This window comes from Carcharodon carcharias, chromosome 10 (genome assembly GCF_017639515.1).
Source record: "Carcharodon carcharias isolate sCarCar2 chromosome 10, sCarCar2.pri, whole genome shotgun sequence".
In the NCBI taxonomy this organism is placed as follows: domain Eukaryota; kingdom Metazoa; phylum Chordata; class Chondrichthyes; order Lamniformes; family Lamnidae; genus Carcharodon; species Carcharodon carcharias.
Window position 1 is genome coordinate 146,975,367 of NC_054476.1, and position 16,670 is coordinate 146,992,036.

Genomic DNA, 16,670 nt, shown 5'->3' on the forward strand with positions numbered 1-16,670 from the left:
GCAGTAGGTTACGGAAAACAAGCCATTTATATCGCATGAATGATGCATTGGGTGCCACTAAGGTTTTGTTGCTTGGTAGTTATTGATCCGAGACACATATACACCCTCAAACGAATTGCCACATTTACACTGCTCCCCATTGGAACATAGAAATAACACAGGAACATAAAACATAGTTACACAAGAGGTAGGAGCAAGAGCAGGTCACATGATTCACCAAACCTGCTCGGCCATTTGATATGATTATGACTGAACTTCTACCAAAACTCCACTTTCCTGCCCTATCCCCATTGCAACAGGAGGAGGCCATTCAAACCTGTTCTGTCATTCAGTTAGATCATGGTTGATTTATAACTTAACTCCCATTTGCTGTCATGGTTCCATCTTATGGTTAAATCTCAGCCATGCTTCCGCTTTTGTTCAATTCATCATTTCATGGATCTGTCAATCATCCAATTTAGAAAACGTGTTCATCAATGATTTCCTTTCATTAAGTTGATTAAAATTTCTCAGAGAATCCATTGTTTTCCATTTACTGATTCCATTTGTTTTTTTTAATGTCTCAAGAGCAAAAGATTTTGTAATTGGAATTTTAGCATTCTAATAATCAAATACAGAATATTCTATGAAGGTAGTTTGTTTCCAGTTGGAATTGGAGGAATGAAATAATGTTATTTATTACAAAGTCATTTACAGTACTAAAGATATGCATTCAATTCCAGAGCATAGAGAACATCAAGGTTTATCTCCATGAGAAGGAACTTTGGAAGAAATTTCATGAAGCTGGTACAGAAATGATCATCACAAAGGCTGGCAGGTAGGTTTAATGTGTATGAGTGTAAAGGAGAGATACTTTGTGCCATTTTATATTTATTGATCTTATTTGGTTCTTTCATTGGTAAATTGGCCATTATCACATTGTTTTTGATGAAAATTAGCTGCCTAAATTAATTGGCAAAAAGAAACAGGTGACATGAAGAAAACATTATTTTAAACAGCGTGTTTTATGATCTGGAATGGACTTCCTGAAAGGGTGGTGGAAACAGATTCAATAATAACTTTTAAGTATTGCTGAAAAAATACATTTTGTTGAAACTTTTCAGCTGGACAGTCACAAGAATACCAATGTCAGGGGAAGCAACAACTTTATACTGTATGAGAAGAGAGTGCTGATTGGTTGGCAAGTGGACTCTGATTGATAGAGGCGTTGCCATGGAGAATGCACCAGTTAATGGTTTGCACGATATACAGTACGAAATAATCTGATCAGGGTAGTCATTAACCTGCAGGATGTCTTTGATGTGCCCTATTTCAGCATCAAGCTTGCATGGTGAGCAGGGTTGGGCCCCTTTTACAAGGCTGCCAATAAGACCAATCTTACAGCAACCCGTGTATTGACCTGTGAAGGTAGGCTTGTGGTAGACCGTGGTAGAGAACCCCCTGGCAAATTTCTTGACATGTCAAGGAACCAGAGTTAATTTGACTGCTCCATTTCAAAGGTGAACTTGAGTGCAGGATGTTAAGTGCTGCCTCAGGGAGATCGCTGTAAGTTGTACAAACATTAAAAGTAGAGAAAAAAAAATCCTTAACATGTCCCCCTCATGGGACAATGTCACACGTGATGGGACATGTTAATAAATTTCATTAAAACTTTATTAAACTTTTTTAAACCCTTTATGAAACCTCATCCCACCGGTGGATGAGGTTTCATGTTTTTTCCATTCCCCGCCAGGGCTCCTGGCCTGCCTGCCAACCTTAAGGTTGGACGAGCAGGTCCTTTAATTGTTTTAAGGATCCTGTCAATGGCCTCAATTGGCCATTGATAGGTCGGCGGGCCCGCTGCTGATTTTGCTGCAGGCCTGCCTTCCTGAAGATTTAAATGGGGCGGGGTGACGTCGAGGGGAACCCCTGACATCATCCCACATCATTTTGCACGTCGGCGAGTGGGCCCCGCCCCCTGCTCGCTGACGGCAAAATTCAGCCCCATGTATTTGCTCACCATTTAAGCTTGATGCGGAAATAGGGTTCATCAAAGACATCCTGCAGGTAATGGCTACCCCAATCAGATCATTTCACACTGTATATCGCGCAAACTCATGAACAGGCCTAAGGCCATCACTTTCGGCCCTGAAAAGTGTCTCCCTCAGATTACTCTGGAAGGGCAGGGTATCTCGATAATTTGAGCAACAGGTGAAGCTAGCTGATTCATGCTGCTACTACGCAGTAGCAACATGACTGGTATTTGCCACTAACAGGATGCTGCCGTCAAGCCAAAGAGACATCCTGCCTATCACACAAATAAGTAATGTGGGATATGAATTTCAGTGCCAGTGTGATGCTAGTTATGTAGGCCGTACATCCCAAAGACTGGAGGATTGTATTAAGCAGCATGTCCTAGCTGCTGTTTGCAATGGGAAAAGTACAGACCATACCCAACCAGCCTGTGCTTGCAAAACTCAAAACACAGTGTCCAACATTAGATGTGATTCTGTGATTGGACAGCATTTGCTAAATAACCATCAGTGTGCTAAAAATGATGCTGCCAAACAATTTAAGATTGTCAGTCGGGCTCATAGTGTGGCACATCTGTATTTACTGGAAGCTACAAATATTAATAAACAGGGCCCTGTTCCTTGCAGACAGAAAGAACATGTTCACACATTGCACCTGTTTCAGCTAAACAAAATAAGTGATAGTCATTCACTGGTTCATTCCTCAGGGCAATGCCTTACCAATCAGCGTCAAGCTGCCTGTTTTAAAATTTCAAACAATGCTTGGCAGCTAACTGTCAGTCACCATTAACTGGTGCATTCTCCACAGCAGCGCCTCTACCAATCAGGGTCCACTTGCCAACTAATCAGCACCCTCTTCTCATACAGTATAAAGTTATTGTTTCACCTGACATTGGTATTCTTGCAATTGTCCTGATAAGTGCAAGACAAAAAGCTTCGACAAATTGTCATTTTTCAGCAATACTCAAGTTCTGTACTATCAAGCGATAGTTCTGTACTATTTGAATAACTTTTAAAGGGAATTGGATAAACACTTGAAAATTAAATATTTGCCAGGCTATGGAGAAATAGCAAAGGAGTAGAACTAATTGGATAGTTCCTTCAAAGAGCTGGCACAGGCATGATGGGCCAACTGGTTTTTGTCTCTGATGTAGCATTCAATGATTCCATACCCTTAAAAAAACAAAATTTTATACATTTACAATTACTAATGTCAGACAGCAGCTCAGTTTAGGAGGTCAGAGCACTAGTTCCTAGCACTGTTCCCACTGACAGAAACATCAAAGATAACTGTGCCAAGGCTATTCTCCTGCTCCTCATAATGGACAGCTCTTCACAAGGATAGAGACCCAGTAGCAAGCTCTTCACAGTCAGTACCTGGGCCATGATACCAAGGGGAGAGTATCCTAATCCCATCCTAACAACAATAAAGATAGAAAATAACTTACATTCACATTCATACCCTCAGGACATCCCAAAATGCTTTGTGGTTAATAAATTACTTTGAAGTGCAGTCACTGTTGTACTGTAGACATATATGGCAGCCAATCTGCACACAGCAAGCTCACATAATCAGCAATGAGATTAATGGTCTGTTAATCTGCTTTCGGTATTGTTGGTTACATGAAGAATGTAGACTAGGAGAACTCCCCTCTGCTTCTTTGATACATGTTGCGGGATCTTTTGCAATTACCTGAATGGGTTGCAGTTTAACATATTATCCTAAAGTTTGTACCTCCAAATGGTACAGTATTAAGTGGCTATTTAATAAGTTACAGTTAGACCCATGGGTTCAAGATGCTGGAATGGAGCTTGAATGAATGATCCTCTATTTCAGAGGTAAGAGTGGTACCACTGACCCAAGCTGATTCCTAACACTTAAAAATCTTTAAATGCAGTTTTAGAGATTCACACTAATTACTAGGCGCAATTTCCAAGTCATTGTTTAGAGATATTCTTTAATCTTTTGGGCATGGATATGCCCTGCCCGCATTCTGCACCATCGCCCCCCCCCCCCCCCCCCCCCCCCCCCACCCCCCCCCCCCCCTCCCCCCCCACCACCACCACCACCACCACCACCACCACCACCTCAGGAGGAAGTGACGGCGTAATAAAATTCTGGAATTAAAAGTCTAATGATGACCACCAAGCCATTGTCAATTGTCGCAAAACCCATCTGGTTCACTAATGCCCCTTAGGGAAGGAGACCTGCTGTCCTTACCTGGTCTACATGTGACTCCAGATCCACAGCAATGTGATTGACTTTTAAATGGCCAAGCAAGCCACTCAATTGTACCGGACCGCTAAAAAGCTTGAAAGGAATGAAACCAGACAGACGACTCGGCATCGACCTTGGTACCAGAAACAACAACGGCAAACTCAGCCCTGTCGACCCTGCATAGTTCTCCTTACTAACATCTGGGGGTGAGTGCCAAAATTTGGAGAGCTGCCTCACAGACTAGTCAAACAACAGCCTGACATAGTCATCCTCACAGAATCATATCTTACAGACAATGTCCCAGACACCACCATCCCCATCCCTGCAGCAGAGGTGGTGGCACAGTGGTATACAGTCGGGAAGGAGTTGCCCTGGGAGTCCTCAACATCAACTCCAGTCCCTATGAAGGCATCAGGTCAAACATAGGAAAGGAAACCTCCTGCTGATTATCACATACCATCCCCCACTCAACTGATGAAACAGTGCTCCTCCATGTTGAAAACAACTTGGAGGAAGCACTGAGGGTGGAAAGGCTGCAGAATGTACTCTGAGTGGGGGGCTTCAATGTCCATCACCAAGAGTGGCTCGGTAGCACCAGTACATACCAAGCTGGCCGAGCTCTAAGGGACATAGCTACTAGACTGGGTCTGCGGCAGGTGCTGAGGGAACCAACAAGCGGGAAAAACATTCATGACCTCATCCTTATCAGCCTGCCTGCGGCAGGTGCATCTGTCCATGACAGTATCCATAGGAGTGACCATCACCTTGTGGCGATGAAGTCCCGCCTTCACATTGAGGATACCCTCCATCATGTTGTGTGGCACTACCACCATGCTAAATGGGATAGATTTTGAACAGATCTAGCAACTCAAGACTGGGCATCCATGAGGCGCTGTGGGCCATCAATAGCAGCAGAATCGTACTCAACCACAATCTATAACCTTATGGCCCTGACATATCTGGGAGGGGTGGCGTATTGTTGTTGGACTAATAATCCAGAGACCCAGGGTAATGCTCTGGGGACCCAGGTGAAATTTGAATTCAATTAAAATCTGGAATTAAAAGTCTAATGATGACCATGAAACCATTGTTGATTGTCATAAAAACCCATCTGGTTCACTAATGTCCTTTAGAAAAGGAAATCTGGCATCCTTACCTGGTCTGAACTACACATGACTCCAGACCCACAGCAACGTGGTTGGCTCATAAACCCCTCTGAAATGGCCAAGCAAGCCACTCAGTTGCATCAAACTGCTAAAAAGTCTCAAAGGGATGAAACTGGATGGACCACCTGGCATCGACCTTGACACCGGAAATGACAATGGCAAACTCAGCCCTGGCGACCCTGCAAAGTCCTCCTTACTAACAACTTCTTACTAACAATTGGGAGAGCTGTCTCACAATAACTCAAGACTGGGCAACCATGAGGCGCAGTGAGCCATATAAAATACTCTACCAATACCACCAAGCCAGGGGATCAACCCCAGTTTAATGCAGGAGGGCATGCCAGGAGCAACATCAGGCATACCAAAAAATGAGGTGTCAACCTGGTGAAGCTACAGCACAGGGCTACTTGCATGCCGAACACCAAAAGCAGCAAACGATAGACAGAGCCAAGCGATTCCACAACCAAGGGATCAAATCTAAGCTCTGCAGTTCTGTCACTTCCAGTCGTGAATGGTGGAGGACGATTAAACAACTCACTAGAGGAGGATGCTCCACAAATACACAAATATCCTCATCCTCAAAGATGGGGGAACCCAACTCATTAGTGCAAAAGATAAGGCTGAAGCACTTGCTACAACCTTCATCTTTGGATGATCCATCTCGGCCTCCTCTGGAGGTCCCCAGCATCACAGATGCTAGTCTTCAGCCAATTCAATTCACTGCATGTGATATCAAGAAACGGCTGAAGGCACTGGATACTGCAAAAGCTATGGGCCCTGACAATATTCCGGCAATAGCACTGAAGACTTGCACTCCAGAACTTGCCATGCCCAGACCCAAGATCTTCCAGTACAGCTACAACACTGGCATCTACCTGGCAATATGGAAAATTGACCAGGTATATCCTGTACACAAAAGGCAGGGAAATCTAACTTTGCCAATTACCACCCCAGCAGTCTACTCTCAATCATGAGTAAAGTGATGGACAAGGTCAACAACAGCACTATCAAGCAGCACTTGCTTAGCAATAACCTGCTCACTGACACTCAGTTTTGGTGCTGCCATGGCCACTCAGCTTCTGACCTCATTATAGCCTTAGTTCAAACATGAGCTGAACTCCAAAAGTGAGGTGAGACTGACTGCCCTTGACATCAAGGCAGCATTTGGCTGAGTGTAACATCAAGGAGCCCAAGCAAAATTGCATCAATGGGAATCAGGGGGAAAAGTCTCTGCTGGTTAGAGTCATACCTAGCACAAAGGAAATGGTTGTGGTTGTTGAAGGTCAGTCATCTCAGCTGCAGGACATCAATGCAGGAGTTCCTCAGGTCAGTGTCCTCGGCCAAGCCATTCTTCAGTTACTTCATCAATGACCTTCCTTCCATCATAAGGTCAGAAGTGGGGATGTTCGCTGATGATTGCACAATGTTCAGCACCATTCGTGACTTCTCAGATATTGACACAGTGTGTGTCCAAATGCAGCAAGACCTGGACAATATCCAGGCTTGGGCTGACAAGTGGCAAGCAACATACATGCCACACATTGCCAGGCAATGACCATATCCAATAAGAGAGAATCTAACCATCACCCCTTGATATTCAATGGCATTACCATTGTTGAATCCCCCACTATCAACATCCTGAGGGTTACCATTGACCAGAAAGTGAACTGGACTAATACTATGATATGGCATGTAGTATTTGCCGGGCTGACCAAATCCCAAAGGGATACTTGGCCAAGCAATCACAACGATTTGCAATTTGCATTTTTATTACAAGGATGTATGTGTACTGAAGTCAGAAGTGAAGATTCCACAATCACTTCTGGAGATTTTAAATATTACATTTTAAATATTAAAACATTTATTAACAAAAGAAAAGAAAACCTAAGCATTCAAGATTACAGTTACATTGTCAAATTTAGTCTTATCACATTTCCCAAAAGAGTTCTACATAGCTAGACTCACAAATAAACACCCTTTTCCAGGCAACCGTCCCAATAGTTCTTAATCTATAAAAAAATCCAGTAATATTATTGTCACTGTTGCTATAGGGAAGGTATTTCACAAGCTTCTCTGTCCCCCTCACTTGACAATGGAAATCCAAGGTTGGTATCGAAACAACCAGATACTTCTCTGAAGTGGCTAGAAGCTGCTTGCTTCACTGTGCTTGCACAACACACTCTTCAAGATCACATGGCCACACACCTCATACAGCTTTCAATTTTCCATTTAATACATTTTCTCTTTCATCTTTACCCACTGTTGTTAACAGCCTTTTGAAAGTTACCTTTCAAAGAATCCAAAAATCTTCCATGTTGCCTTTATGGCCACCACTTTTGGGAAAAATAAACTTAATAATGTTGCTTTATTTACTTACGATCTTTGCCAGTTCTAAAACTTCCTTTGATTTTTCTTTAAAATTCAACAGCTAAAAATTCAACTCCTCACTCTTGTCCTAATGCAATTCCCTATTTATGTTGTACTTACCAGAATCCCATCTTAGTTCCTTCATCTCTACTTCACAAGTCCCTGCCTTACATGTAACCCTTTGATGATTTAAACCTTGCAATCTGACTAATTAAGTTAGTCTTAAACACACACACACACACACGCACACACACACACACACACACACACACACACACACAGCCCCCACAAGCCTGCTTCATAGTATCCCATAGTACTATTGGAAAAAAATGAGATTTTCTTTACATTAGCTATAAAAATACTGTGGCTATAAGAGCAGATGAGAGGATAGGAATCTTGTGGTGAGTAACTCACCTCCTGACTCCCTGAAAACTTGTCTACCATCTACAAGGCGTAAGTCAGGAGTGTGATGGATTACTCCCCACTTGCCTGGATGATTTCCCTGCAGAAACACCTAATTGTATACTGAATGCATGAACCTTTGTTATGGCACAGCAGATGGTAAATGCTGAGCTCTTCAAATCCCAGAGGGAAACTTGAAACAACTGTCACAACTTGTTTTGCAGTTTATATAAATTTTGAGGTGTGTGCCTTGAATTCATTAGTAAGACCACCAAGTCTTATAGGTTTTTATAAAACTAAATTAAACATTTATTAATAAGAGAAATACATAGATCTACAAATTACTACAATGATAACGTCTGAATCCCCTAATCAACCGAACTCCCAGTTTTGTTAAGGCAACAGTGAGACCCATAGATTTTAAAAGACCCAGGCAAAGTAACATGATACCCTGAGCAAGTCAAATCCCAAGTGAGTTTTCTTAACTTCAGTCCTTTGAGGACAGCATAGATGCTGAAGGCTTTTCAAACTTGTAAGATCTTAAAAATGCCTTCCCTTACACACAGCCCTTGCTTCTTCTTTATACATATGTTCCTCATGGAATTCAAATACCCATCGTTTCACTATGGGCAGGATTTTACCGTCGGCGAGCAGGGGTGGGACCCACTCGCCGACTTGTAAAATGACGCGGGATGATGTCGGATGGAACTCCCTATGTCACCTCGCCTCATTTAAATTTTCAGGAAGGCGGGGGCGCAGCAAAATCAGCTGCGCGCCCACCGACCTGTCAATGGCCAATTGAGGCCATTGACAGGATCAATTAAGCAATTAAAGGACCTGCCCGTCCAACCTTAAGGTTGGCAGGCAGGCCAGGAGTCCCAACGGCAACTAGAAAAAACACGAAACCTAATCCACTGGCAGGATGAGGTTTCATGTAGGGTTTTAAAAATTTTAGTAAAGTTGTTATGGAAGTTCTGAACATGTCCCAACTCATGTGACATCATCACATGAGGGGACATGTAAGGGAATTTTTTTTCTATTTTTAATATTGTTGAAAGTAGAGGCAATTTCCCTGAGGCAGCACTTAGCCTCAGAGAGATGAGTGCGCTCTTTCATGCGCATGCGTGAAAGAGCACACTCTTGATTTTAGGGATTCCACCCCTGCCCCCCCCCACCCGCACAAGGAATGCATAGTGCTTCCCTGTGGATGTCACGCTGGGCGGGCGTTAATTGGCCCACCCACGTAAAATCGCGCTGTGCCTCCGGTCGAGACTGCTGATCGGAAGCGCGCCAGCCTATCAACTTCCCCCCCCAACGGGGGGAAAATTCCGCACTATGTCTTTGGACTTTATCTCCCTGATAATAAAACCCTCTCATAGCATGCAATGTTACCAGTAATCTTTGGGAAAAATAAACACTCTGGCTCGTGCCCGATACACCAGAATGTAATATAACACATGATGATGTTGGGCATGGGTCCCGATGTCATTGCGTACTTGTGAGGCATTTCATTTGTCAGTCACAGGCCAGAATTCGCTGCGTGTCCACCGATAATTGAAAGGCCTATTAAGGCCATTAACGACCTAATTAAGTTGAGATTTAGCGAAAAGGCTAAACGGCCTTTACATTTTTTAGGAAACCTCATCCACGAGCGGGATGAGCTTTCCTAAATCTAATACTAATTAAGTAAAACCTTTATTCGACATGAAAAACATGCCCCATCTCATGTGACACAGTTAGATGGGGGGGACATGTTTCATTCAATTTTTTATTAATTTTTTTAAAAAGCCCTTCCATCTCCCTGAGGCAACTCCCTCCTCCCTCCGCCCGCACTGGCAGCGCTCAGTGCTGTCTCTCGTGATCCACGCAGGGCGGGCCTCAATTGCACCCCCCACCCCCCATGTTAAATCGTGGTGTGGAGCCGATCACAGGCGGCAGTCGGCTCCCCAATCACTCCCGCCTGCTCCCACCAAGCCAGCCTGACGAAGGCAAAATTCAGGCCACTGTTTCTAAACTTCACCTCCTTTGAAAACAATCTAGCCTAGTTTATTTCAAAATGCAAGTTTTCCCTTGTCTCCTGTTTCTAAATCTCCCCATGTTTATCTAATTAACATTTCAAACCTACCCTCTCTTCTTAGATCAAAGCACCCAGCCTAGCTGCGTCTAATTCAATTAAATCTCAGACACACACACACATACACGTAGACACATCGCACTATTACTCTATTTTACAATAAATTCCAATAACATTAGGAGAATTATCATATTTTCTTGACAACCTTATAATGTTCAGATGAATGCCTTCCCTTGATAACTCACTCCATCACTCCATTACTCTTTGAGAAGTGTTACACCTAACCTTCCTTCTGACAGCAGTTTCAGCTTCACCAAAATCAACAAAGCGCTTCAGTCAACTGAGTTATGTGGACTTGTATAATATCACGCTGTAAAGATATGTTTCCTAGCATTTTGTTGTAATATTGACCTGATTTTGCTGTGGTAATGATGATAAAATTTAGTAAAATTGGACTTTGGGCATGCACAAAATAACATGGAAATCCAGGACAAAAACAGAATTACCTGGAAAAACTCAGCAGGTCTGGCAGCATCGGCGGAGAAGAAAAGAGTTGACGTTTCGAGTCCTCATGACCCTTCGACAGAACTTGCGTTCGAGTCCAAGAAAGAGGTGAAATATAAGCTGGTTTAAGGTGTGTGTGTGGGGGGCGGAGAGATAGAGAGACAAAGAGGTGGAGGGGGGGGGGGGTGTGGTTGTAGGGACAAACAAGCAGTGATAGAAGCAGATCATCAAAAGATGTCAACGACAATAGTACAATAGAACACATAGGTGTTAAAATTAAAGTTGGTGATATTATCTAAACGAATGTGCTAATTAAGAATGGATGGTAGGGCACTCAAGGTATAGCTCTAGTGGGGTTTTTTTTTTATTTATATAATGGAAATAGGTGGGAAAAGGAAAATCTTTATAATTTATTGGGAAAAAAAAAGGGAAGGGGGAAACAGAAAGGGGGTGGGGATGGGGGAGGGAGCTTACGACCTAAAGTTGTTGAATTCAATATTCAGTCCGGAAGGCTGTAAAGTGCCTAGTCGGAAGATGAGGTGTTGTTCCTCCAGTTTGCGTTGGGCTTCACTGGAACAATGCAGCAAGCCAAGGACAGACATGTGGGCAAGAGAGCAGGGTGGAGTGTTAAAATGGCAAGCGACAGGGAGGTTTGGGTCATTCTTGCGGACAGACCGCAGGTGTTCTGCAAAGCGGTCGCCCAGTTTACGTTTGGTCTCTCCAATGTAGAGGAGACCACATTGGGAGCAACGAATGCAGTAGACTAAGTTGGGGGAAATGCAAGTGAAATGCTGCTTCACTTGAAAGGAGTGTTTGGGTCCTTGGACGGTGAGGAGAGAGGAAGTGAAGGGGCAGGTGTTGCATCTTTTGCGTGGGCATGGGGTGGTGCCATAGGAGGGGGTTGAGGAGTAGGGGGTGATGGAGGAGTGGACCAGGGTGTCCCGGAGGGAGCGATCCCTACGGAATGCCGATAAGGGGGGTGAAGGGAAGATGTGTTTGGTGGTGGCATCATGCTGGAGTTGGCGGAAATGGCGGAGGATGATCCTTTGAATGCGGAGGCTGGTGGGGTGATAAGTGAGGACAAGGGGGACCCTATCATGTTTCTGGGAGGGAGGAGAAGGCGTGAGGGCGGATGCGCGGGAGATGGGCCGGACACGGTTGAGGGCCCTATCAACGACCGTGGATGGAAAACCTCGGTTAAGGAAGAAGGAGGACATGTCAGAGGAACTGTTTTTGAATGTAGCATCATCGGAACAGATGCGACGGAGGCGAAGGAACTGAGAGAATGGGATGGAGTCCTTACAGGAAGCGGGGTGTGAGGAGCTGTAGTCGAGATAGCTGTGGGAGTCGGTGGGTTTGTAATGGATATTGGTGGACAGTCTATCACCAGAGATTGAGACAGAGAGGTCAAGGAAGGGAAGGGAAGTGTCAGAGATGGACCACGTGAAAATGATGGAGGGGTGGAGATTGGAAGCAAAATTAATAAATTTTTCCAAGTCCTGACGAGAGCATGAAGCGGCACCGAAGTAATCATCGATGTACCGGAGAAAGAGTTGTGGAAGGGGGCCGGAGTAGGACTGCAACAAGGAATGTTCCACATACCCCATAAAGAGACAGGCATAGCTGGGGCCCATGCAGGTACCCATAGCTACACCTTTTATTTGGAGGAAGTGAGAGGAGTTGAAGGAGAAGTTGTTCAGTGTGAGAACAAGTTCAGCCAGACGGAGGAGAGTAGTGGTGGATGGGGATTGTTCGGGCCTCTGTTCGAGGAAGAAGCTAAGGGCCCTCAGACCATCCTGGTGGGGGATGGAGGTGTAGAGGGATTGGACGTCCATGGTGAAGAGGAAGCGGTTGGGGCCAGGGAACTGGAAATCGTTGATGTGACGTAAGGTGTCAGAGGAATCACGGATGTAGGTGGGAAGGGACTGGACAAGGGGAGAGAGAAGGGAGTCAAGATAACGAGAAATGAGTTCTGTGGGGCAGGAACAAGCTGAGACGATCGGTCTACCGGGGCAGTTCTGTTTGTGGATTTTGGGTAGGAGATAGAAGCGGGCCGTCCGAGGTTGGGAGACTATCAGGTTGGAAGCTGTGGGAGGGAGATCCCCAGAGGAGATGAGGTCAGTGACAGTCCTGGAAACAATGGCTTGATGTTCAGTGGTGGGGTCATGGTCCAGGGAGAGGTAGGAGGAAGTGTCTGCGAGTTGACGCTCAGCCTCCGCGAGGTAGAGGTCAGTGCGCCAGACAACAACAGCACCACCCTTGTCAGCGGGTTTGATGACAATGTCAGGGTTGGACCTGAGAGAATGGAGTGCAGTAAGTTCAGAGAGAGACAGGTTAGAATGGGTGAGAGGAGCAGAGAAATTGAGATGACTAATGTCGCGCCGACAGTTCTCAATGAAAAGATCAAGAGAAGGTAAGAATCCAGAGGGAGGGGTCCAGGTGGAGGGAGAATATTGGAGATGGGTGAAAGGATCCGTTGAACTGGAGAGGACTCCTGCCCAAAGAAGTGAGCCCGGAGACGAAGACGGCGGAAGAAGAGTTCAGCATCATGCCGAGCCCGAAATTCATTGAGGTGAGGGCGTAAGGGTATGAAACTAAGTCCTTTGCTGAGCACTGAACGTTCAGCATCGGAGAGGGGAAGGTCAGGGGGTATAGTGAATACACGGCTGGGGTTGGGATTGGAAGAAAGGGTGGGGACGGAGGAACAGGCAGGGGTGGAGGGTCCTAGATGGGTGTTGGTGTCAATGAGTTGTTGCAGCTTGCGTTCCTTAGCACTTGAGAGAAAGAGCAAAAGTTTCTTGTTGAGGCGTCGGATGAGCCGAAGGATAAAATGAAACTGGGGGCACGCGCAGCTTTGAAAAAGGGTACGGCGGTGCTGCTGGAGGGAGAGGTCGAGTGTGTTCATATGGCGGCGCATGGCACTGAGTGTGGATTTCAGAATGTGACGGGAACAGCAGTCCGAGAAACGTTTTATGTCCCGGAGATACCTGTAATCCTGGGTGGGTTCGAAACATGAGGGGTGGAATTTCAGTTGAAATCCACGTGGGGTAAGTCGGAGACGGAGACAGTCACTGAGAAAGGAGATATGGCTGTGAAAGCGGGTTTTAGTAAACACCTTGTCAAACACTAGGAGGGAAATGGAAAGCAAGGAAGGTGAGCAAGACAACAGAGAGATACGGAAATCTTGTCGCAGAGAGGAACAGAACTTCTTCAAGGAGGTAGGCATTTCTTGAAGAGCAGTGGCAGTCAATTAAACACAGAGATAAAAACAAAAAAACTGCGGATGCTGGAAATCCAAAACAAAAACAGAATTACCTGGAAAAACTCAGCAGGTCTGGCAGCATCGGCGGAGAAGAAAAGAGTTGACGTTTCGAGTCCTCATGACCCTTCGACAGAACTTGCGTTCGAGTCCAAGAAAGAGTTGAAATATAAGCTGGTTTAAGGTGTGTGTGTGGGGGGCGGAGAGATAGAGAGACAAAGAGGTGGGGGGGGGGGTGTGGTTGTAGGGACAAACAAGCAGTGATAGAAGCAGATCATCAAAAGATGTCAACGACAATAGTACAATAGAACACATAGGTGTTAAAATTAAAGTTGGTGATATTATCTAAACGAATGTGCTAATTAAGAATGGATGGTAGGGCACTCAAGGTATAGCTCAACTGTCGGCGCGACATTAGTCGTCTCAATTTCTCTGCTCCTCTCACCCATTCTAACCTGTCTCTCTCTGAACTTACTGCACTCCATTCTCTCAGGTCCAACCCTGACATTGTCATCAAACCCGCTGACAAGGGTGGTGCTGTTGTTGTCTGGCGCACTGACCTCTACCTCGCGGAGGCTGAGCGTCAACTCGCAGACACTTCCTCCTACCTCTCCCTGGACCATGACCCCACCACTGAACATCAAGCCATTGTTTCCAGGACTGTCACTGACCTCATCTCCTCTGGGGATCTCCCTCCCACAGCTTCCAACCTGATAGTCTCCCAACCTCGGACGGCCCGCTTCTATCTCCTACCCAAAATCCACAAACAGAACTGCCCCGGTAGACCGATCGTCTCAGCTTGTTCCTGCCCCACAGAACTCATTTCTCGTTATCTTGACTCCCTTCTCTCTCCCCTTGTCCAGTCCCTTCCCACCTACATCCGTGATTCCTCTGACACCTTACGTCATATCAACGATTTCCAGTTCCCTGGCCCCAACCGCTTCCTCTTCACCATGGACGTCCAATCCCTCTACACCTCCATCCCCCACCAGGATGGTCTGAGGGCCCTTAGCTTCTTCCTCGAACAGAGGCCCGAACAATCCCCATCCACCACTACTCTCCTCCGTCTGGCTGAACTTGTTCTCACACTGAACAACTTCTCCTTCAACTCCTCTCACTTCCTCCAAATAAAAGGTGTAGCTATGGGTACCTGCATGGGCCCCAGCTATGCCTGTCTCTTTATGGGGTATGTGGAACATTCCTTGTTGCAGTCCTACTCTGGCCCCCTTCCACAACTCTTTCTCCGGTACATCGATGATTACTTCGGTGCCGCTTCATGCTCTCGTCAGAACTTGGAAAAATTTATTAATTTTGCTTCCAATCTCCACCCCTCCATCATTTTCACGTGGTCCATCTCTGACACTTCCCTTCCCTTCCTTGACCTCTCTGTCTCAATCTCTGGTGATAGACTGTCCACCAATATCCATTACAAACCCACCGACTCCCACAGCTATCTCGACTACAGCTCCTCACACCCCGCTTCCTGTAAGGACTCCATCCCATTCTCTCAGTTCCTTCGCCTCCGTCGCATCTGTTCCGATGATGCTACATTCAAAAACAGTTCCTCTGACATGTCCTCCTTCTTCCTTAACCGAGGTTTTCCACCCACGGTCGTTGATAGGGCCCTCAACCGTGTCCGGCCCATCTCCCGCGCATCCGCCCTCACGCCTTCTCCTCCCTCCCAGAAACATGATAGGGTCCCCCTTGTCCTCACTTATCACCCCACCAGCCTCCGCATTCAAAGGATCATCCTCCGCCATTTCCGCCAACTCCAGCATGATGCCACCACCAAACACATCTTCCCTTCACCCCCCTTATCGGCATTCCGTAGGGATCGCTCCCTCCGGGACACCCTGGTCCACTCCTCCATCACCCCCTACTCCTCAACCCCCTCCTATGGCACCACCCCATGCCCACGCAAAAGATGCAACACCTGCCCCTTCACTTCCTCTCTCCTCACCGTCCAAGGACCCAAACACTCCTTTCAAGTGAAGCAGCATTTCACTTGCATTTCCCCCAACTTAGTCTACTGCATTCGTTGCTCCCAATGTGGTCTCCTCTACATTGGAGAGACCAAACGTAAACTGGGCGACCGCTTTGCAGAACACCTGCGGTCTGTCCGCAAGAATGACCCAAACCTCCCTGTCGCTTGCCATTTTAACACTCCACCCTGCTCTCTTGCCCACATGTCTGTCCTTGGCTTGCTGCATTGTTCCAGTGAAGCCCAACGCAAACTGGAGGAACAACACCTCATCTCCCGACTAGGGACTTTACAGCCTTCCGGACTGAATATTGAATTCAACAACTTTAGGTCGTAAGCTCCCTCCCCCATCCCCACCCCCTTTCTGTTTCCCCCTTCCCTTTTTTTTTCCCAATAAATTATAAAGATTTTCCTTTTCCCACCTATTTCCATTATATAAATAAAAAAAAAAACCCACTAGAGCTATACCTTGAGTGCCCTACCATCCATTCTTAATTAGCACATTCGTTTAGATAATATCACCGACTTTAATTTTAACACCTATGTGTTCTATTGTACTATTGTCGTTGACATCTTTTGATGATCTGCTTCTATCACTGCTTGTTTGTCCCTACAACCACACCCCCCCCCCCCACCTCTTTGTCTCTCTATCTCTCCGCCCCCCACACACACACCTTAAACCAGCTT

At 45.8% G+C, this 16,670-nt stretch overlaps 1 protein-coding gene across 1 annotated transcript in view; it reads left to right on the forward strand.

Annotated features, from left to right (window-relative positions):
* Positions 1–16,670, forward strand: part of tbx4 (T-box transcription factor 4) — a 120,494-nt gene that overhangs the window by 7,661 nt on the left and 96,163 nt on the right. Inside the window, exon 2 of the mRNA XM_041196704.1 lies at positions 723–817. Coding sequence (XP_041052638.1) covers positions 723–817 — 95 coding nt within the window. The remainder of the gene's footprint in view (positions 1–722; positions 818–16,670) is intronic.